Below are 24,081 nucleotides of genomic sequence, written 5' to 3' on the forward strand. Positions count from 1 at the left end.
CTCCTGTTGGGTGGCGGAGGCGCCCCCCCTGACAATACATTTCGCGTGAGACGTTGTCTGTAGATCAGTTATTGCTAACCCTGCATGGGTACACCAACAATCCCTGTCCATAATAGAGGTGTTTTTGGGTTAGATCGCGTCAATATCTAAATGTGTCGTTAAGCCCGCCACTACCTGACAGCCCAGTTTGTAAGGGGTTGTCACATATACAAAACATGCCAATTTGTTACGAGTACAGCACACAGTGTAGGGGTAATGTTAGTCTAAGGACAATGTCCAGTCTATGGGTAATATCACGTCCATGGGTAATGTCAAGTCCATGGGTAATGTAAAGTCCATGGGCAATGTAAAGTCCATGGGTAATGTCAAATCCATGGGCAATGTCAAGCCCATGGGTAATATCACGTCCATGGGTAATGTCAAGTCCATGGGTAATGTAAAGTCCATGGGCAATGTAAAGTCCATGGGTAATGTCAAATCCATGGGTAATGTCAAGTCCATGGGTAATGTAAAATCCATGGGTAATGTCAAATCCATGGGTAATGTCAAGTCCATGGGTAATGTCAAGTCCATGGACAATGTCAAGCCCATGGGTAATGTCAAATCCATGGGCAATGTCAAATCCATGGGTAATGTCAAGTCCATGGGCAATGTCAAGTCCATGGGTAATGTCAAGTCCATGGGTAATGTCAAGTCCATGGGTAATGTCAAGTCAATAGGTAATGTCAGGTCCATGGGTAATATAAAGTCGTTAAACCTGCCACTACCCGACACAGCCCAGTTTGTAAAGGGTTATCATGTAAACAAAACATGCCAATTAGTTACTGGTTTAGCACTAACCGGTTGTATGTTGGTGAGTAAAACCCACTACAACATTTACAATTATAGTGTAGTGTATCGTGTAGTGTATAGTAGTGTATAGTGTAATGTATAGTAGTGTATAGTGTAGTGTAGTAAACCCACTACAACATTTACAATTCGAGTACCGTGACGTTTTGCCGGTAATTACAACAACTGCCAGCAGCATCATCAGGCGACAGCCAGAGCGTTGTGGAGAAATCCTCCTGCTGCTGCTGCTTCGGTCTTAAATAGAGTGGGGGGGGGGGGGTAGATGTGACGTCGTCACTTGCGAGCCAATCAGGTGCGAAGGCCAGAGGTGGGGTGGGGGTTAATGCATGCATGCAAATTGTATAGCTCTGGATAACATTGCTCACGAAAGCCGACGCGGTAAATCTCTGTCCCGCTGTGTGTGGGGTTTTGGTTCCAATTGGGTCCCTTTGACAAGATTCATCCTCCTCCTGTTTGAGTGTGTGTTGTTGCGTCATCACCTCCTCCACCTGTTTGATTGTGTGTTGTTGTTGCGTCATCACCTCGTTGTTGTGCTGCTCGTGATGACTGATGGGGGGCGTAGGGGGGAAAATCCGCAAGCCACCTCTGATTGGCCGAGGGCGCTCTCGTAAAAATGGTCCCAATGGCAATCGACTACAGGGGGGTTGTGGGTGTTGGGGATAATAAATAAATAAATAATCCTGATTCTATAAACACAGAGAGATTGTAACAAATAGCGACGGCAAACAATGACAAGGGTGGAACAAAAACAACAATCGCCAATAAACCTTGGGCCTTAAACGTGTCGAGCCGAATGTCACCCCCCACGGCTTAACGGCAAATAAATATCAATGTGTGCACGCGGTGGTCAGATAGAAGGCAGACGTCACAGTACCACCCGGCCCCGCCCCTCACTCGGCCCCGCCCCCCACCCCAAGCCCACGAGGAGAATGAAACTCGGAGGGAGAGAGTGCTGAGGGCCTTGGGAGACGATCGGGAATGAAGAAGAACGACCCCAACCCATGACGCCTGCTGCTGTGTAGGAGTTTGCGTGTCTCTCTCATCATCAACACGGTGGCTAGGAGATGTTAACGACCTCGCCTGGTATGGAGGAGGTCGTTGGTTCGATCTCGACCCTGACGCCTACTGCTGCTGTATATTTGGAGTTTGTGGTGTCTCTCTCATCATCATCATAGTGGCTATGAGATGTTAACTACCTCGCCTGGTCTACAGGAGGTCGTGGGTTCGATCTCGACCCTGATGCCTGCTGCTGCTGTATATTTGGAGTTTGCGTGTCTCTCTCATCATCAACACGGTGGCTAGGAGATGTTAACGACCTCGCCTGGTATGGAGGAGGTCGTTAGTTCGATCTCGACCCTGACGCCTACAGCTGTATATTTGGAGTTTGTGGTGTCTCTCTCTCTCTCATCATCACGGTGGCTATGAGATGTTAACTACCTCGCCTGGTCTACAGGACGTCGTGGGTTCGATCTCGACCCTGATGCCTGCTGCTGTATATTTGGAGTTTGAGTGCCTCTCTATCATCAACACGGTGGCTAGGAGATGTTAACGACCTCGCCTGGTATGGAGGAGGTCGTTGGTTCGATCTCGACCCTGACGCCTACAGCTGTATATTTGGAGTTTGTGGTGTCTCTCTCTCTCTCTCATCATCACGGTGGCTATGAGATGTTAACTACCTCGCCTGGTCTACAGGACGTCGTGGGTTCGATCTCGACCCTGACGCCTGCAGCTGTATATTTGGAGTTTGCGGTGTCTCTCCCCGTGGTCGCGTGGATTTTTATCCGGGTCCTCCGGTTTTTCCCCCTCCATATTTGGAATCAACATCACTCGTTTAGAGTATTCGTTGTTTATCGCAGCTGCTCTCAACGTGGCCGAGTCCCCACACCTCACCCGCTCACCTTGCCATGGGCCTCCCCTAGGTCGACTCAGCCTCAAATGGGTACGTGGTGCGGTGTGTAAACATCGCCATTGGGGAGACAAAGGCGGCCGGGCGTTGTGCTGGCCACCCACCCCCTCGTGTTCTGTGCCAGCCTTCATAGGTGCTCGCTAAAAGCACTTGCCCCAACAGTCTGTTCAGGCTATACGGGAGATCTTTGTATCTGGGACGCTACTGGGCACTTTGAGGCAGTCGCCCCTCCAACAACAACGGACGGCAGAGGAGCGACGCTCACAACAGCGAGCAGAGCGCTAGGCGGCTAAAACACAGTAGGGTGGGCACAGGTGGTGCATCTGTCAGTCAAACCATGGCACCTGAGTCTGACGTTCTGCCAACGAGCCTTCGACAGTTTACGTGGCCTCAAAGTGCACAAGTGTTGTGGTGACGTCACCGCCACTTAGTGGCGAATGGCGGTTGTTATTGTTGTGAACAGGTGTTTGTGTGTGTTTGTGTATATTATGTGTGTAAGTGTGTATAAGTGTCTTTGTGTATAGGTATATGTGTGCGTCTTTGTGTATGGTATGTGTGCTATTGTGTAAAAGTGTCTGTCTGCGTCTTTGTGTATAGGTGTTTTTGGGTGTATTTGTGTATAGGTGTCTGTATGTGCATCTTTGTGGATGGGTGTTTGTGTGTCTTTGTGTACATGTGTTTCTGTGTGTATCTTTGTGTATAGGTGTGTGTATTTGTGTATAGGTGTCTGTATGTGCATCTTTGTGGATGGGTGTTTGTGTGTGTCTTTGTGTACATGTGTTTTTGTGTGTGTCTTTGTGTATAGGTGTGTGTATTTGTGTATAGGTGTCTGTATGTGCATCTTTGTGTACGGGTGTTTGTGTGTGTGTCTTTGTGTATAGGTGTGTGTATTTGTGTATAGGTGTCTGTGTGTGTGTATTTGTGTACAGGTGTTTCTGTGTGTGTCTTTGTGTATTGGTGTGGATGAATGAGGAGAGGCTTGTATAGCCCCAATGTGGTTTCAGACCGAGGTAAACCAGCACGGATGCCACATTCTTTATCTGTTTGCAAATCCAGAGGTGTAGGGAATTCCAACAGCACCTATAGTGACCTGGTCAAGACCTATGATACCATCAATAGGCCAGGACTCTGGGTTATTATTTGTGCTTTTGGCGTCCTTGACCCTCTGCTCGCAATCATTCACGGCATTCATGATCGTGGGCAGGCCCGAGTAAAGCTGCGTGGCCGGGGAGTCTGGCTCCGACAATATTTGACACGAGCTTTTTTGCCCGTCCAAGGACGTTTGTCTATTGCAGTAAATCTGAATATTCAATGGAAAAATTGTTCAGCTCATGATTATTAATTAGGGGGGGGGGGTATTTTACGTCATAAAATACTCAGTGTGCTTATGACCAGCTCCGGTTTGGCAGTGGAGGTCTCAATCAAAGTGGCATTATCTTTTCATCGGCTGCGTAACGCTGCTGTGTGGAAGCTACCTGGTCTGTTGCGCCACACGAAGCTGCAGTTCTTCTCGGCCACAGTTATGCCCGCCCTTCTCGATGTTTGCGACACATTCAGCCCTCTAAAGGAGGAACGTCTGCGCCGGTCTGAAACATTCAGGCTGACCTGCCTAGGATCCATCCTGGGTTCAACCAGGATGGATTGTCTAACGAGCTCATAGATCCTTGAAAGATCTGGACACAGTACCAGCGGCGAGCTCCTTTGGCAGGCAGGGGCTGCGTTAGCTGGCTCACGAATCCCAGCCACAGCACGGCCTCGCAGAGTCTGTTTGGCCGGATAGGCGGGGGTGAACGGGCGCCTCAGGGGCTAAAGAAGAGATGGACTGATGTGGTTCAAGAGGATGTGGAAGAGGCTCGTGAAGGACGCTACTCGGCAGTTGGAGGCAGCCGCCCTCCACCAATAGTTGTTATCGTTTCACTCGCATCCCACTGGGATTTTTGCACACAGCGTTGAAATGCGGTGTCTTTTTTTCTGGAAGACTTTGCTGTTTTTCTCCTGGATTTTTCTGTTGCGTGTAGTCACTTCAAGATGTTTCTTGTTCATGTTTTTGTTTGTTGTGGTTGCACCCGAGTCAAGAGCCGCATGGCTCACAGGGTTGTTCCTTAATAAATGAAAACTGAAAACTGAAAACAACAGCCGAGGGCTCACAACAACCACCAGCGGAGCGCCGGGCACAGGTGGCGCATCTGCCAGTCATCTCAGTCTGTCCCGTGACCTGCCGCCATCAGCAGCAGCAACATCGAGAAGACCTTACACACTACACGTGACGGTCCCAAGGTGCCCCTAGCCTGGCACGAGCGCTGTGGTGACTTCACCGCCAATTAGTGGCTGCTGTTGTTGTGTGTTTGTGTGAAGGTGTGTTTACACTCACGGGGTTCAGAGGGGGGACTCGGACAACCCAATCGGTCGGTGTCTGTGAGAGGTGGGAGAGGGGGGTGGTGGTGGTGGTGGTGGTGGGATGGAGGGGGGCAACTGGGGCAGTTAAGTTTTACGCGCCCGTGTTTATGTGTTTGATTCATGGCCGGGCGCTTAATGTCCTTTATTTTCATGCGTTTGGCCTTTCCGGCCCTGGGCACCTCGTGGGTGTTCCCACGCCCAGCCACCCCCGGCCCCGGCTCCGCTCCGCGACCATCGCATTGTGCAACAACGGGGCGGTTCCTCTACAGCGTGCCCCTGGGACCCCCCCCCAGCCCCCCACCGGCTAACCCCCCCCCTCCCGTCCACAGGGGTCCTCTTCTGTAGGGGACCGCCCGCTCATAAAACAACGGGGGGCCCCGTGCGGGGAGCGCTGTCCACCCGGTGGGGTGGGGGGGGGTGAGACGAGGGGGGCCGAGGAGATGGAGCCGGCGGAGAGAGTGGAGCTGTCAGGGTGCCGCATAGTCACCCTGACACGCAGTCGCACTGCCGTTCATCATGCAGGTCCAGTTCACCATGGAGAGAGTCCAGTTCACCATGGAGAGGGTCCAGTTCACCATGGAGAGAGTCCAGTTCACCATGGAGAGAATCCAGTTTACCATGTGAGTCCAGTTTACCATGGAGAGAGTCCAGTTCACCATGGAGAGAGTCCAGTTCACCATGGAGAGAGTCCAGTTCACCATGGAGAGAATCCAGTTTACCATGTGAGTCCAGTTTACCATGGGAGTGACGTTATTTATTAAGGACTCACCACCGTCTCGTATTAACCACGTGGCATTGCGGCTCTTGAAATATTGAAGGTTTTTTTTACCGAATTCGAAAAACATTTCTCTTGTTGTTGTTTTGGTTGCCGATCTGTGGTCTAACATCACGGGCTGCCTGGTGGTTATTTAGGTGGCACAGTGGTTAGCGCACCGCTTAGTGGACCCGGGCCATCTGAGTTCGATTCCTGGCCACGGTTAACATTAAGTGGCGAGTGATATCTGAACCGGTCCTGGGCGTCCCCCTTCCCTTCGCAAAACCCGTACTGGCCGGCGGGGTGAAATATGGTTAAAAATCCCCTAAAACCGACGTCCTGGGGAGGCCTTCATCCAGCAGTGGATTGACAGATTGTTTTCGGAAGCATGGCTGGCTCCCTTGTTGAAGGCAAGGGAGCCAGAACATTCATTCTAAAATATCTCTGCAGATTTATTTATCTAAATTAGTTCAATTCAATAGATTTCACTCACAGTCTCATTATTCATGTTCGTACAAGATGGATTTAGAGCGAGACCGTGAGTTCTGAATGAAGCTGTCAGACGCCTGGGTTTGGTTTCAAGAAGTCCGTCCCGGTGTCCTGAAGATATTCCAAAATTCCGGATTTTGTCGCCGGTTTTTAAAATGTCCTGGCGCCGTGCTCAACTCACGATGGACGCATCTACTTGAGCAGTGGGTGGGGCTACCGGAACAGTGGGCGGGGCTACCTGAGCAGTGGGTGGGGCTAGTACAAGAGCAGTGGGCGGGGGCTACATGAACAGTGGGTGGGGTTACATGAACAGTGGGTGGGGTTACATGAACAGTGGGTGGTGTTACTGAACAGTGGGCGGGTCTACCTGAGCAATGAGTGGAGCTCCATGAGCAGTGAGTGGGACTACTTGAGCAGTGGGTGGGGATACCTGAGCAGTGGGTGGGGCTACCTGGGCAGTGGGCGGGGCTACCTGGGCAGTTGGCGGGGCTAGTGGCTAAGTAGGCGTGGCTATGTAAAAGTGGGCGGGGCGATATAGGGGTTTCTAACCACCCCCACCCCGCCCGGGGTATATACAGGAGCACGGTGAGATCCACCAATGTTATTTCAAGGTCACCACTCACTTCGACTGATTGCGTTTAGCCAGGTGACGTCTGTGGAGACCCAGGGGGTATGGAGCGGTCACCTGGAAGTGCGCAGCCGAAATCGTGGCATCCTGAAGCCACGGCGGCTTGCGACGCCAGAGAGGTCAAAACACCCCCAAGTTATATTTCGCAACATCAACAAAAAACTAAAATTGCTTTATTGAAGCAAAGTTTCGCCGGACGGTGGACACCACAGACCCTGCGATATACTTTGCAAGAGTAGTCAGCCATGTGCCGCCAACATTATAATGCCCACGTTTCGGGATGTATGCGCCCGATATATTCTGCATTGGCTTACAGCGATCACGGTACGGCGCTCCTAAGTAGCTCATTACGACTGTGCGCAGGCCTCCCTTGTGGAGGGGATCCCCTCGGTGTATAGAGCCTCTCGCCTGGTTAAATAAAGGGATTATATGAGGAGGCATTCTGCTAGAGGCAAGCACGCGAGCGTGTAAACGCAGCGAAACAGAGGGTTGGTAGTGAGAGAGTCAGAGAGAGAGGGGAGATTACAGAGCGAGGGAATTCTGAAAACTGAAATTAGAGAGCGGGAGAGAGTTGCGTCCAAACTAAACAATGTTTAAACACTTTTTGGTTCTTTCGGTAAAGTCACGTAGGTAGAAAAATAGAAAGAAAGAAATCACGACGTTTCGATCGCAACACAAGCAATCGTCATCGGGTGGAAAGATACAACAGTAGAACTGCTGAACAACAAAGGGCTGCTGCAACAAGAGGTTATATGTATAGGTTTGAGTTGGGCGTCACCCAAGGTGTAAGTAGGCGGGGTCAGAGATGAAAAGGAGTCCCGTCGCCGCACGCACGCACAGCAGCTGCGTCAAAGAGAGAGAGATTGGCACGCTAATGTGAGTGCGGTGACGGTGTTCATGTGCGATGACGGGGCTCACAACAGCTGTGTTAAAGGGAGAGAGATTGGCATGTCAATGTGAGTGCGGTGACGGTGTTCATGTGCGATGACGGGGCTCACAACAGCTGCGTTAAAGGGAGAGAGATTGGCACGTTAATATAAACGAGTATAATGGAAAATGGACCCCGTCATCGCACACGAACACCGTCGCCGCACGCACATTGACATGCCAATATCTCTCCCTTTAACACAGCTGCTGTGCGTGCGTGCGGCGATTGAACTCCTTTCCATCTCTGGCCCCGCCTACTTACCCTTGGGTGACGCCCAACTCAAACCTCTACATATAACCTCTTGTTGCAGCAGCCCTTTGCTGTTCAGCAGTTCTACTGCTGTATCTTTCCACCCGATGACGATTGCTTGTGTTGCGATCGAAACGTCGTGATTTATTTTTTTATTTTTCTACCCACGTGACTTTACCGATAGAACCAAAGAGTATGGATTCCTGCAGTCACGAAAACTTCAAATCAAGATTAAGCAATGTTTATTTTGACTCAAAGCTTCCGTGACTGCAGGAATTCATATTCTTTGGGTCTTTCGGTAAAGTCACGTAGATCGGTTCAAAGAAAATCATTCTTTATAAAAAGTTTGTCTTTAGAAGCTAACCCCTCTTTTCCTGATGACGACCGCTTCTGTTGCGAAGTGCCGTAGTTTTTTTTGTTATTTTTGTTATTTATTTTTTCAACCTATCTACGTGACGTTACCGAAAGACCCAGAGAATCTTTGTACTTTACCAAGTAAGGCCCACTGAGCTATGTAGCTCTCTTTCAGAAGCGACCTGGCCACGAATGATAGTCCAACTAAGTGGATTAACATCGTGTGGACGTGCAAATCCTATGGCGGGACCTCCCCAGGGTCCCGAATAAATGGAAGTCAACATCGTAATACGTTTATTTATTTGTGGCGACTCCGTCCCACCACGCGCACAAACGCCGCGACCCCTCCTGGCGCGGATCGTTCCGTTGTCACGTCGTCCAAGCGCAGGCGGCGGGGACGAACGCACAGAAGAAACTAAACTTTGAAACTTTGATTAGCGCATCGTGTAGAGCTTTGTCGAGAGGAATAGATCGCAGTGTCGTCCGCCTTCGACAGACATAACCTGACGTCGCAACGCAGTTTATGCGAGAGCCGGGGGCTTATGGGACCCCGGGGTCCCGCCATAAGGTTCATGTGCAGCAGTCCAGATACTGTAAACGCGTGGACGTTCTAAATGCGAAGGGGAAACCCCCGGAGGACTCAAAGAAAACGACAAATATACAGCAGGCGTCAGACAGAGAGAGAGGGGGTGGAGAATCAGTGCCGGATTCTCCTCCTAGCACATGTAGCTGCACATGTAGCTGCACAAGTATCTGCACTTGTAGCCACACAAGTAGCTGCACATGTGTAGCTACACATGTGTAGCTACACAAGTAGCTACACAAGTAGATGCACATGTAGCTACTAGTGTAGCTACACATGTAGCTGCACATGTAGCTGCACATGTAGCTACACAAGTAGCTACTAGTGTAGCTACACGTGTAGCTACACAAGTAGCTGCACATGTAGCTACACAAGTAGCTGCACAAGTAGCTGCACATGTAGCTACACAAGTAGCTGCACGTGTAGCTACACGTGCAGCTACATGTGTAGCTGCACATGTAGCTGCACATGTAGCTACACAAGTAGCTGCACAAGTAGCTACACAAGTAGCTGCACTTGTAGCTACGGGCCCCGCACTTTCAAGGGCCCCGCGCTAAATGCTTTCAAGTTATCAATTCCGGTTCAGTGATTCTGCACTTGCTCTATTACTATAGTACTATACCTCCTTCAACTTTTACGAACGACTGTGTGTTTAAGGTTAACGATTTGTCGTATTATCTGGCTGTATAGAAAATGAAAAAATACAATAACTTTATACTGCGAGTAAAAATTGAATGTTTTATTTATTTATTTAGAGCCTCTTTATAACACATGCTACAGGCCCCGCACTAGCTTAATCCGGCACTGGGGAGAACGAGAGAATCCTAATACTAATCTTAATTTCTCGAGAGGGGTGTAAAGAGTGAGTTATAGAGAGAGAGGGGGGGAGGGGCGCTCCCGTGTGTGCTCTCACACTCCATTAAAACGCGCTCAGGCTGAAGTAAGCTGACCGGGCAGCCACTGGCATCAGACTGAGCTCCAAGGAAACCCACAGTAACCCGGTGAGTGGAGAGAGGGGGGAGATTGTCGGTGTCACCTCGTGTGTCACGGTGTGTGTCACGGTGTGTGTCACTCCGTGTGTGTCACGGTGTGTGTCACTCCGTGTGTGTCACTCCGTGTGTGTCACGGTGTGTGTCACGGTGTGTGTCACTCCGTGTGTCACTCCGTGTGTGTCACGGTGTGTGTCACTCCGTGTGTCACTCCGTGTGTCACGGTGTGTGTCACTCCGTGTGTGTCACTCCGTGTGTGTCAAGGTGTGTGTCAAGGTGTGTGTCACTCCGTGTGTGTCACGGTGTGTGCCACGGTGTCTGTCAAGGTGTGTGTCACTCCGCGTGTCACTCCGTGTGTCACGGTGTGTGTCACTCCGTGTGTCACTCCGTGTGTCAAGGTGTGTGTCACTCCGTGTGTCAAGGTGTGTGTCAAGGTGTGTGTCACTCCGTGTGTCACTCCGTGTGTCACGGTGTGTGTCACTCCGTGTGCCACGGTGTCACTCCGTGTGTCAAGGTGTGTGTCACTCCGTGTGTCACTCCGTGTGTCACGGTGTATGTCACTCCGTGTGTCGCGGTGTGTGTCACTCCGTGTGTCACGGTGTCACTCCGTGTGTCACTCCGTGTGTCACGGTGTGTGTCACTGCACGTGAACGTGTGCTATGGAACAGAGCGAGGGGAGAGGCAGAGAGATACATGATGTGAGCTGCAGTGTGGTGAGCGGGTGGGTGAGTGGGAGCGTCAGTGAGTGAGTGGGGGGGGGTTGGTGAGTAGGAGTGAGTGAGTGAGCTGTTGTGACCTGGTGGTTGAACACAGTGTGGTGAGTGGATGGGGGGGTTGGTGAGTAGGAGTGAGTGAGTGGGTGAGCTGTTGTGACCTGGTGGTTGAACACAGTGTGGTGAGTGGGTGGGGGGTTGGTGAGTAGGAGTGAGTGAGTGGGTGAGCTGTTGTGACCTGGTGGTTGAACACAGTGTGGTGAGTGGGTGGGGGGGTTGGTGAGTAGGAGTGAGTGAGTGAGCCAGTGAGTGGGTGAGCTGTTGTGACCTGGTGGTTGAACACAGTGTGGTGAGTGTGTGGGGGGTTGGTGAGTAGGAGTGAGTGAGTGGGTGAGCTGTTGTGACCTGGTGGTTGAACACAGTGTGGTGAGTGGGTGGGGGGGTTGGTGAGTAGGAGTGAGTGAGTGGGTGAGCTGTTGTGACCTGGTGGTTGAACACAGTGTGGTGAGTGGGTGGGGGGGTTGGTGAGTAGGAGTGAGTGAGTGGGTGAGCTGTTGTGACCCGGTGGTTGAACACAGTGTGGTGGATGAGCCGAATCAGTGGGTGTCTTGCAGCCCGAGTCCTCAACACGGGTGGAGGAATGAACGAGTGGAGTCCACAGGAACGGAAACCACTGGTAGTAGTAGTAGCGATAGAAGAGTGAGTGACAAGGAGGTGACCGGAGTGAATCGGTGCGTGCTGACCGTCCATCTATCCACCTGACTTTGCTTTGTGTTCAATCCCAGGGGCTGGCTGCCAGACTCATCCATCGATCATCATCCCCTCCTAGCGATGATGTCAGTGGCCTCCGGGGTACAGGCGGCAAGAAAATATATACAGGGACTCCTCTACTGACGAACATATCTACTTACGATATTTCACAGATACGAACATACCTGTGCATATGTCCAGTTGCCTGTTCGGGCTGAGAGTCGTAAGTTCAACCGCCGCGCAATAGATGGCGGTGATGGCATCTACATCTGTAGAACATTTAGAACCAGTGGCATCTACATCTGTAGAACATGAAGAACCAGTGGCATCTACATCTGTAGAACATTAAGAACCAGTGGCATCTACATCTGTAGAACATGAAGAAACCAGTGGCATCTACATCTGCAGAACATGAAGAACCAGTGGCATCTACATCTACAGGAGATTTTAAAGCCATTTAGTGTACATGCCGTACACCATGTTTGAAATCGACAGGAGTCAAGTTGGACTTACGAACAAATCGACTTACGAACAGACCTTTGGAACCTAACTTGTTCGTAAGTAGAGGAGCCCCTGTATGTGTGCGTACATGTCTTTAGAAGAGGTTTTTTTAAATATATATGAATATATATTTACAACTCTGTGTGCGTATATATATAACTAGACGAGTATTTGTTTATGACTATACACATATATACACACGCCTACCTAAATGTGTATACACGTACGTAAAACTCTTCATCTGGGCAGACGTTGTGCAGTAACGGAATTGCAGGACCTGACGCTCGCTAAACGCATCGCGAGAGGTGTCTGTGTCTGTGTAATTTGCACGGCGGTTCGAATCCGGCACGCGCCACCCCGGTTAACACCGCGGGTGCATTCCCCAGCCGTAAAACGAGATGACTACGGCCCCACCCCGCCGCGCCTCACGGCGGCCGTTAAATATCCACCCAACCACCCCCCCACCACCCCCTGTCCGTGGTGTCATTCGAAGCGAGCAAGGGGGCCTGCGTCGCAAGGTCCGAATTAAAAAAAATGACAACACAAATTGTTCAATTTGGGAACACGCAGCGGAAACATCGCCCCCCCCCCACACACACACACTCCTACTGCGAAACGACGACAGGCTGTGTCTGTGAATCACAGCGGCTTCCGTTTGCGATGATTGCCCCTGCGCTGGGAGAACACGATAGCCGCCGCTAACCACGTGTTACGCTGTTGATTAGCACCGTACTGTTCTCCTGCAAAACAACGCGTGTAAGGTTCAACCACTACACTTACATAACGCGACTTGGATAGAACGCCATGGATGGATCGGGGAACACATTTGATTTTTATATAACGCAGATGCGAATTGGATGTAACGTGGTTGTGAGTGAACATAATCTGCGTCGCGCGAGTAGGAATAAGCGTTTGTAACGGCCGCCACGGCGTAGCATCATCATCGTCACACAAGGTAGCGGGATGCTGCTGGATGCTTCTGGACGCTACTCACGCGCGTCAGCCTTTGCTCGGCCCTGCGCAGTGTTATCGCGGACCCCCCCCCCCGCCCCCACACACACATTATATATTATGTATTAAAACGCGATTTGTCCACATAACGCGGTGTTCATATTCTTGGTTCTTTCGGTAAAGTCACGTAGAAGGGAAACAATAAAATATTAAATATAAAACATTATTTTATTGTTTTCCTTCTACGTGACTTTACCGAAAGAACCAAGAATATGAATCCCTGCAGTCGCGAAAGCTTTAAATCAAAATATAACGCGGTGTTCTTCGGGAAACACAACTACCGCCGCTTTATTGGAGAACACGACTGCAGTTATAAATGTTCCTACAGGGTGGACTCGCGCGATCCATAGAAGGGGCCCATTTCGTCGCTGCGTCTATCGCAGTGGACGCCGGATTGAAGCACACCCCTTGGAATCAAGGACCAGATTTTTCTCAAGTCGTGCGCTTGTATCAGAAGCTGCCGCTCACTTCCTCCGTCCGCCGGTGTACTCTGAAGCATATGTTGCTCATATCAGGACTGTGCTTATGTTAGGTGGGCTCATAGCCAGCTTCCAATGTAGCCCTGGTTTTGTACCGCCATTCCGTCGCAGTGAAATTGCCCCAAGTGACTCGATGAATCGTCACTCTCCAGGGACGCGATTTGGTTTCAGAATGTACGATTTCATAATACAGGTTTGTTTTTGGGTTAGATAGCGTCAATATATAAACGTGTCGTTAAACCCGCTACCACCCGACACAGCCAATTAGTGAAGGTTTGTCACGTAAACAGAACGTGCCAATTCGTTACTAGTACAGCACTAACCAGTGTGTTGGAGAGCCAAGCCACAACATTTACAATCTTGAGTACGACGTTTTGTGAAGAAGTCCTCCTGATTCGTTCCTTAAATAGAGGGGTAGATGCGATGACGTCACTTGTGTGCTCTTCCTGCGGGAAGTGCGCGGGTTAATTAATGCGTGCATGTACATGACTATGGGTACCCATTTGCCGTTTGGGTTGTTTATATGGTAATCAACGTACATTGCGCATGTGCAGTGTGCAAGCCCATTGTTGTTGTACTTCCTGTCGATTCTGTGTACTAAAATAGCCGTACCAATGGTAATCCCTATTGAAGAATGGGGAACTGTATCGGCATGCATTTAGACAATGTTTTATTATTTGATGATTCGCTTCCAAGCAGCACTAAGTCCGTAGCTATCCGAATGGTTGCAATTCTTTTTATTTCTCCCAATTTCCATAGATTCTCTAATTAGTCTTGGTCAGAAGTAACTAGTTTTGCACAGAACTTCAACAACAAAATAAAATCAGTGTCCTTGTTGGCACGTACAATATGTGGTTAATGCAGTGCTTGATTGCCAGAAGGGGTAAAAACCTATTATTAGGTTTTGGCCGGATATAGGGGTGACCGTGGAGGTCACGTCCCATCAACGACGCTCGGGGTTCTACTCGCTGCCCACCATCGCAACGCCTCGAGCGTCGAGGCGCCGCCCGCGACACCGTCCAGGCTCTGAGGCTTTCACGAAACCCGTGAAGGTGGCCGCCATGATGGGTCGCGGCGATTCTTCGTTGCAAGAGCCCCTGCGGGGCCACTGGCGGGCCCCTGGTGGCCTTCTACTGCAGCCCCCTGACAACACACAAAGAGTGACACCACCCATCATCATGGTGCCGTCAACCCCCAATGGATTCCAATAATGTGTGGCGACCCTCAAACTGACGATGTCTCATCGGCGAAAGTGCGACGTCTGAACGGATCTCTCCCGTCCTCCACCTCCTTCAAACGAGCCGTTTGCGACCCGGAATACATTATCCCCCCCTGGGACACCACACCCAGTGACGGCTAAGCAGGCAGGCCTTATAGCTCCCGGTGAGTGGTCTCTCCGCCCGAGTACTTTTGGGTCAGCCCGTCTGGTGCTTTGGCCTTGCCTGCCGCTGACCGCTATTTTGCCTCTGCGGACAACGCGAAGCTGCCCCCGTCACGCGTCGAGCTACCGTCAAGCGCTGGCGCCTTCGCCACGGACGCACTGACGTGCCCATGGGCGGCAAGATCTGGCCCATCTGCTCTCTCCCTTCACCCCCGATGCACACAGGGTGCTCCAGAAGGTTCAGAGGTAGGTGGGGGGGGGTCAGTGCGGTTCACGTCGCTAGAGGTCCTGGTTCTCAGACCTCTTGGCGCTGATGGACAGCGACCCTCGTCCTCTGCCTTCTTGTTCAGACCTTCCATACCCTGGGTCTCACGGCATGGCCCGTTGAGAGGAGGCGTGTTCCACCACTTCGACCTCCAGCGAGACGTGCAGGATCTCCTCCTCAGATGCCTGAAGGCTGTCCACTTGCAGGGTATTACGACTCTCGATTGGCGGTCAACTCCTCTGCCTCTGGTGTCATTCCCGGGGTTTGGCTCCCGCCTCTTGCGGGGTTGGCGCCACCCGCCAAGTGCCCTCGTGGGGGAGTGATTCAACGAGGCTCTCAAGGTGAAGGCGTCGGCTACCTCTGCCTTCCACGTGGACGTTGTGAGAAGGGCCTGTAGGTTCCTCTCCTAGCTTGTCACGCTTGTTTAGGCTAATTAGCCAGGTGCACCCCCCCCCCGCCCCCTGGCTAGGTCTGGGGTCGCTCCTCGCCGGTGCTTGCTTCTGCTGCTTAGACGCCTTGGCGGCTCCTCCGTTTGAGCCGCTCGCCACCTGCCCGGAGTGGTTTACCCTACCCTGTACAAAGACGGAGTTCTCGATCCGCTTTAGGGCCCTGCCGTTGGTTCTTTGAGCTGCCGCAAATCCGACCGGCTCTTCTTCTTGGTGACCTTCGCCATGAGGGGCAAGGGGAGTTGGGGGGGGGTGGTGGTGGTGGGAGGCCAGACTCCAAGCACAGTGGGTAGCCTTTTTTTGGGAAGGGGGGGGGGGCTCGGGAGTGCGTGCAGGGAGGCTTACGCCGTCGCTGGGACGGTCCCCGCCGTCCCCGGTGTAACCCCCTCGAACTTCTGCGCGTGCGGTAGCCACCTGATGGGCCGGCAGCAGGGCTGGGGGTGCCACCAGGGTGATGTAGGGCGTGCGGTTCAGAGAGCCCGCCTCTCGCGTATGCTGGACATTGATTACTTGTCGACACCCCTGCGTGGCCCCGGAGAGAGCCTCTGCGGGAGGAGAGCTGTCCTCTCGGCGGCCGCGTCGCAGTCAAACCGCTCTCCGTTGCTCGTTTCTCATTCAGAGGCACGTCTTTGGCCCTCCTACTTTCCTTTGGGATTCGGCTATGCTTCCATCTCCTCATCACAGCGGAATCGGACTGTGGCCACCGGGTCAAACAAACTCGGACTTCGTGGTCACGCTCAGCCTGGTGTTCACCGGTGTCCGCCACCAGGGCACGCTCCCTCCCTTCGTTCCACTCCAAAACGTGTGGGGTTGTTCGTCTTGTCGTTTCAAGAAACCATTGGGGCTCAGTTGGCTCCGGTTTGAGTGTTTGTTGCGTTCACGTTCCCCCGGGTTTTCTTGTTTTGCTCCGTAAAGTCACTGCATTGGTTGTGTGTTGTGTGTGTGTGTCCAGGGTCACGTGATATAGCTTGGCTTGCATTTGCAGTTCTTCGCTATAGAATGTCTGCCCGGGGGGACGGAATGTCCACCGCTTCATAACGGCGGACCCTGGCGGTGGCCACCGGTGAACAGCAAGCTTAAAGTGATTGTAAATGTTGTGACTCGGCTCTCCAACACACCGGTGTGCTGTGCTAGTAACGAATTGGCCACGTTTTGTTTACGTGACAAATCTTACTCATTGACTGTGTCGGGTGGTGGCGGGTTTAACGACACATATATTTGCGCGATCTAACCCACAAAAAAACCTCTTATGGATGATATTGGTCGCTGCTACTACGTGTTCAACTGAACATGAGTAACTGTGAAGCCTCCTTTGGATTTTATGTCTCGTTGGTTCCGCCTCCCTCGTCCGCTTCGCTTTGTCATATTTTATTTCAGCCTAAACATTCACTGCACGACACTGGCGTCAATCGCAAACATTCGAGTCTTGGGCGTACGACGCGTCTCGTGCGGTGAGCCCGAGAACCGCCGTCGTTCCCCGACTCGTCGCGGCCCTGGCGCGTGAAGCATATTTGTGTCGTGCGCCTTCTGTGTCTGTAACGGGTGTCAGCTGTGGTTGGCATTGGCCCTGGGGCAAGGAATTGAATGCCCCCCCCCAGCCCCTCCGATCAATTGTCGCTCCCAGTACAGGCGTCAGGTCCACGGTGTAATTTTGCCAGCCATGTTCCGCGCGAGTCGGCGATGCCCGGTAAATATTTCCGCGCCTGGCACGCGACATACGGTTTTACCTCTCAGCTACGGTATGCGTCTACTAGTCACGTGCCACCCTACTCCAGTCTACCAGCGACCGGGGACGATATTTCCAACACCCGGCACACCACGTCCTGTATTACGCCTCGCTACGGGTATGCGGGCTACCTAGTCACGTGCCATCCTACTGCTGTCTACGTGGCGACCCCGAAATTATTTATCGGCGAGAACGCAGGGCCCTTGGTCGGGCCTTAAGGCAGGGCGGGACGCGTGTCGTCGTCGGCACCGTCGCCACCGCCGCCGCCGCCAGGGTTGACGCGCCGGCCCGCCGCCTTGCGGGCGCAGCAGGCGGGCACGAGCGGGGCGCACGCGCCCAGCCGCCACGCGCACCACCCGGGGCACGCGCAGCAGCAGCACCACAGCGCCAGCCCCAGCAGAAGCGCGGAGAGGAGAGCCGCCGCCACGCCGGGCCCCACCACGGAGCCGCGGGCCGGGCGAGGCGGCTCGGGGCCACCGCCCGGAGGGAGAGGAGGGCGAGCCGGGGCCCCGTCCGGAGTGAGCGCGGCGCCCGGCACGGCCACCGCCACGGAGCCTGCGGTGCACCCCCCACACCACCACCCACACCACCACCCACACCACCACCCACACCACCACCCACACCACCACCCACACCACCACCCACACCACCACCCACACCACCACCCACACCACCACCCACACCACCACCCACACCACCACCCACACCACCACCCACACCACCACCCACACCACCACCCACACCACCACCCACACCACCACCCACACCACCACCCACACCACCACCCACACCACCACCCACACCACCACCCACACCACCACCCACACCACCACCCACACCACCACCCACACCACCACCCACACCACCACCCACACCACCACCCACACCACCACCCACACCACCACCCACACCACCACCCACACCACCACCCACACCACCACCCACACCACCACCCACACCACCACCCACACCACCACCCACACCACCACCCACACCACCACCCACACCACCACCCACACCACCACCCACACCACCACCCACACCACCACCCACACCACCACCCACACCACCACCCACACCACCACCCACACCACCACCCACACCACCACCCACACCACCACCCACACCACCACCCACACCACCACCCACACCACCACCCACACCACCACCCACACCACCACCCACACCACCACCCACACCACCACCCACACCACCACCCACACCACCACCCACACCACCACCCACACCACCACCCACACCACCACCACCCCCACCACCAGACGCACGCAAGGAACAGAGTGCGGTGTTTAGCCACGGCGCCCTCGGAGCACTTCTCCTTCTGCTGCGCATGGCTCGTGGTGACGTGGTGATGTGATGACGTGGTGTAGTGACGTGGTGATGTGGTGACGTGGGGACGTGCTGACGTGGTGATGTGGTGACGTGGTGATGTGGTGACGTGGCTCGTGGTGACGTGGTGACGTGGCTCGTGGTGACGTGGTGACGTGGCTCGTGGTGACGTGGTGATGTGGTGACGTGGCTCGTGGTGACGTGGTGACGTTGTGACGTGGTGATGTGGTGACGTGGCTCGTGGTGACGTGCTGATGTGGTGACGTGGTGACGTGGTGATGTGGTGACGTGGTGATGTGGTGACGTGGTGATGTGGTGATGTGGTGGCGTGATGACGTGGCTCGTGGTGACGTGGTGACGTGGTGACGTGGCTCGTGGTGACGTGGTGACGTGGCTCGTGGTGACGTGGTGACGTGGCTCGTGGTGACGTGGTGACGTGGTGATGTGGTGACGTGGTGATGTGGTGACGTGGTGACGTGGTGGTGTGGTGACGTGGCTCGTGGTGACGTGGTGATGTGGTGACGTGGTGACGTGGTGACATGGCTCGTGGTGACGTGGTGACGTGGCTCGTGGTGACGTGGTGACGTGGCTCGTGGTGACGTGGTGACGTGGTGATGTGGTGACGTGTCTCGTGGTGACGTGGTGACGTGACGTGGTGATGTGGTGACGTGGCTCGTGGTGACGTGCTGATGTGGTGACGTGGTGACGTGGTGACATGGTGATGTGGTGACGTGGTGATGTGGTGACGTGGTGATGTGGTGACGTGGTGACGTGGTGACGTGGCTCGTGGTGATGTGGTGACGTGGTGATGTGGTGACGTGGTGATGTGGTGACGTGGTGACGTGGTGATGTGGTGACGTGGTGACCTGGTGGCGTGGTGATGTGGCTCGTGGTGACGTGGTGATGTGGTGACGTGGTGATGTGGTGACGTGATGACGTGGTGACGTGGTGGCGTGGTGATGTGGCTCGTGGTGACGTGGTGATGTGGTGACGTGGTGATGTGGTGATGTAGTGATGTGGCTCGTGGTCACGTGGTCACGTGGTGATGTGGAGCACCGGCTTGGAGTTTACATGGGGGTGGTTGAGCCAGGGGTACCTGATGGGGGGGGGGGGTCAGGGGTATCTGGTGGAGGGGGCGGGTTAGGGGTACCTGGTGGGGGTTAGGGGATCTGGTGGGAGGGGTTAGGGTACCTGGTGGGGGTTAGGGGTACCTGGCGGGGGTTAGAGGGACCTGGCGGGGGGGTTAGGGGACCTGGCTGGGGGGGGTTAGGGGTACCTGACGGGGGGGGGGTTAGGGGTACCTGACGGGGGGGGGGGGTTAGGAGTACCTGGCTGGGTCACGAGGTTTCCTGGGGGTTCGCGAGGCTCCCGGCTGGGTCGGAACGGGACCCCGCACGCTGGGGTGGGGAAGGGCCCCGGGGCCCTCAGGGAGGCGTTGGGGGCGGCCCCGCCAGGCCCTGCTGTGGGGAGCCACCCTGCGGGGGGCACGGGGGGGCACGGGGGCACGGGGGCGGGGGAGGCGCATCAATGAGTGGCGACATCTGAAGAGCGGCACGGCGGGTGGCACAGGGATATCTCCCACACAGCCTCTCCCTAAACTCTTCACGACACGCGGTATCAGCGTCCTTTTTGCGTGCCATCATTGGTGACCGGGCTGGGATCATCGATCATCGACTCATCCACTCATCGACTCATTGACTCATCGATTCATCCACTCATCGACTTATTGACTCATCGACTCATCCACTCATCGACTCATCCACTCATCGACTCATTGACTCATTCACTAATCGACTCATCGACTCATCCACTCATCGACTCATCGACTCATCCACTCATCCACTCATCTACTCATCAACTCATCGCTTCATCCACTCATCGACTCATCCACTCATCGACTTATCGACTCATCCACTCATCGACTCATCCACACATCGACTCATCCACACATCGACTTATCGACTCATCCACTCATCCACTCATCCACACATCAACTCATCCACTCATCCACATATCGACTCATCCACACGTCGACTCATCGACTCATCCACTCATCGACTCATCCACTCATCGACTCATCGACTCATCAACTCATCCACTCATCCACACATCGACTCATCCACACATCGACTCATCGACTCATCCACTCATCGACTCATCCACTCATCCACTCATCTACTCATCAACTCATCGCTTCATCCACTCATCGACTCATCCACTCATCGACTTATCGACTCATCCACTCATCGACTCATCCACACATCGACTCATCCACACATCGACTTATCGACTCATCCACTCATCCACTCATCCACACATCAACTCATCCACTCATCCACACATCGACTCATCCACACGTCGACTCATCGACTCATCCACTCATCCACTCATCGACTCATCGACTCATCAACTCATCCACTCATCCACACATCGACTCATCCACACATCGACTCATCGACTCATCCACTCATCGAATCATCCACTCATCGACTCATCCACTCATCGACTCATCAACTCAACTACTCATCCACACATCGACTCATCCACACATCGACACATCGACTCATCCACTCATCGACTCATCCACACATCAACTCATCCACTCATCCACACATCGACTCATCGACTCATCCACTCACCGACTCATCCACTCATCCACACATCAACTCATCCACTCATCGACTTATCGACTCATCCACTCATCGACTCATCCACTCATCCACACATCGACTCATCCACACATCCACACATCGACTCATCCACTCATCCACACATCCACTCATCCACACATCGACTCATCCACTCAGCGACTCATCGACTCCCCACACTTGAGGAGCCTGGTTAACCACAGGGCGGGGCTGAATTTCAAGCCAAGAATCTCGGCGGTGCCAACTCAGTGGTACGAGCCGCTCGGGCACCTCCGAGTCTGTGCTGGTGTCCGGTGTCTGTGCGCGCCGTGTCTCTATGTGCCGTGTCTCTGTGTGCCGTGTCTCTGTGTGCCGTGTCTCTGTGTGCGTGTGTCGAGCGTGTCTCTATGTGCTGTGTCTCTGTGTGCGTGTGTCCCGGTGAGTGCTGTGTCTCTATGTGCCGTGTCTCTGTGTGCCGTGTCTCTGTGCGCGCCGTGTCTCTGTGTGCCGTGTCTCTGTGTGCGTGTGTCCCGGTGAGTGCTGTGTTATCTGTGTGCCGTGTCTGTGCGCGCGCCGTGTCTCTGTGTGCGCCGTGTCTCTGTGTGCGCCGTGTCTCTGTGTGCGTGTGTCCCGGTGAGTGCTGTGTCTCTGTGTGCCGTGTCTCTGTGTGCCGTGTCTGTGCGCGCGCCGTGTCTCTGTGTGCGTGTGTCTCTGTGCGCGCCGTGTCTCTCTATGTGCCGTGTCTTTGTGTGCGTGTGTCCCGGTGAGTGCTGTGTCTCTGTGTGCCGTGTCTCTGTGTGCCGTGTCTCTGTGCGCGCCGTGTCTCTGTGTGCGTGTGTCTCTGTGCGCGCCGTGTCTCTATGTGCCGTGTCTCTGTGTGCGTGTGTCCCGGTGAGTGCTGTGTTATCTGTGCGTAGCTCTACAAGCGATGTCTCTTGTGCACGCGGTCTCTCTGGGGACGCGATGTCTGTCTGCGCTGTGCCTACGCCAACATGCACCAATGTGTGTATGTGCTGTGTCTATCTGTGCCATGTCTCTGTGAGTCTGAACCGTGTCTCTGCGAGCCTGTCTGTGCCTTGTCTCCTCCGTGTGTCCCTGCGCCGTGCCTCTGCGAGTCTCTGACCATGCCGTGCCTCTGTCTGCGCCGTGTCTCTGTCTGCGCCATGTCTGTGTACACGCCATGTCTTTGCGAGTGTCTGCACGTGCCGTGTCTCTGTGCGCGCCGTGTCTCCGTACGCGCCGTGTCTCTCTTTGTGCCGTGTCTCTGTGCGCGCCGTGTCTCTGTACGTGCCGTGTCTCTGTACGTGCCGTGTCTCTCTATGTGCCGTGTCTCTGCACGCGCCGTGCCTCTGTACGTGCCGTGTCTCTTTATGTGCCGTGTCTCTGTACGCGCCGTGCCTCTGTACGCGCCGTGTCTCTCTACGTGCCGTGCCTCTGCGCGCCTCTCTACGCTCCGTGTCTCTGCGCGCGCCGCGTCTCTCTACAAGCACGATGCCCCCTCTCCTCTGCCCACCACCCCCCGCGTCACCGGCGCACGCGGGCGGCAGGATGTGCGTCTCGTCCGACTCGTCGCCGCAGTTGTCGAGGCCCCGCGCGTCGCACACGAGGCTCCAGGGGACGCAGCGCGCGTTGCGGCAGCGGAAGTAGCGGCTCGTGCACGGGTCCGGCCCGCACGTGGAGCCGCCGCCGCCGCCGCTGCTGACGTTCGACTCTGCGTGGGCGACAACAGCGCGCGGGGACTCGTCACGTGGGGTGGGGGTTTGAGTCGGGGGGGGGGGCGGCGTGCCGTGACCCCCACGACTTGGGGAGGGGGGTGACGAGGGGGGAGAGGAGAATGGAGGCCACTCACGGCAGGAGGAACGAGGGATTTGCAGGGAGTTTGGGGGTTGGGGATGAAGATTGTCGAGCAGTGGCAGGCTGACAGCAGCGACAGCAGCCTGGCATAGAGACCCATAGACTCGCACAGAGATTCGTAGACTCCTAGAGACTCGTAGACTCGCATGGAGACCCCCCCCCCCCCCCCCCCATAGACTCACATAGCGATTCATAGACTCGTAGAGACTCGTAGACTCACATGGAGACCCATAGATTCGTAGAGACTCGTAGACTCACATAGAGACCCATAGACTCGTATAGACTCGTAGACTCGCATAGCGATTCATAGACTCGTAGAGACTCGTAAACTCACATGGAGACCCATAGACTCGTAGAGACTCGTAGACTCACATAGAGACCCATAGACTCCTAGAGACTCGTAGACTCGCATAGCGATTCATAGACTCGTAGAGACTCGTAGACTCACATGGAGACCCATAGACTCGTATAGACTCGTAGACTCACATAGAGACCCATAGACTCATAGAGACTCGTAGACTCACATAGAGACCCATAGACTCGTATAGACTCGTAGACTCACATGGAGACCCATAGACTCGTAGAGACTCGTAGACTCACATGGAGACCCATAGACTCGTAGAGACTCGTAGACTCACATAGAGACCCATAGAATCACACAGAGACCCACAGACTTACACAGAGACTCATAGACTTCACAAAGAGTGTGTGTGGGGGGCGTGTGTGAGCGGGTACGTGTGTGGGGGTTGTGTGTGTGGAGGGGGTGTGTGGGGGGTGTGTGGGGTGTGTGTGTGGGGTGCGTGTGTGGGGGTTGTGTGTGTGGAGGGGGTGTGTGGGGGGTGTGTGGGGTGTGTG

The 24,081-nt window shown here is 54.2% G+C and overlaps 1 protein-coding gene across 1 annotated transcript in view; it reads right to left on the reverse strand.

Moving 5' to 3' along the window:
• Positions 1–13,370: 13,370 nt before the first annotated feature.
• Positions 13,371–24,081, reverse strand: part of LOC116950539 (uncharacterized) — a 32,992-nt gene continuing 22,281 nt past the window's right edge. Inside the window, exons 3-5 of the mRNA XM_032968399.2 lie at positions 22,901–23,067; positions 20,074–20,220; positions 13,371–17,953 (exon numbers count right to left, since the gene is read on the reverse strand). Coding sequence (XP_032824290.2) covers positions 17,613–17,953; positions 20,074–20,220; positions 22,901–23,067 — 655 coding nt within the window. The 3' untranslated portion in view covers positions 13,371–17,612. The remainder of the gene's footprint in view (positions 17,954–20,073; positions 20,221–22,900; positions 23,068–24,081) is intronic.

This window comes from Petromyzon marinus, chromosome 39 (assembly GCF_048934315.1).
Source record: "Petromyzon marinus isolate PM22_M1 ecotype Great Lakes invasive population chromosome 39, UKy_Petmar_22M1.pri1.0, whole genome shotgun sequence".
Lineage (NCBI taxonomy): Eukaryota > Metazoa > Chordata > Hyperoartia > Petromyzontiformes > Petromyzontidae > Petromyzon > Petromyzon marinus.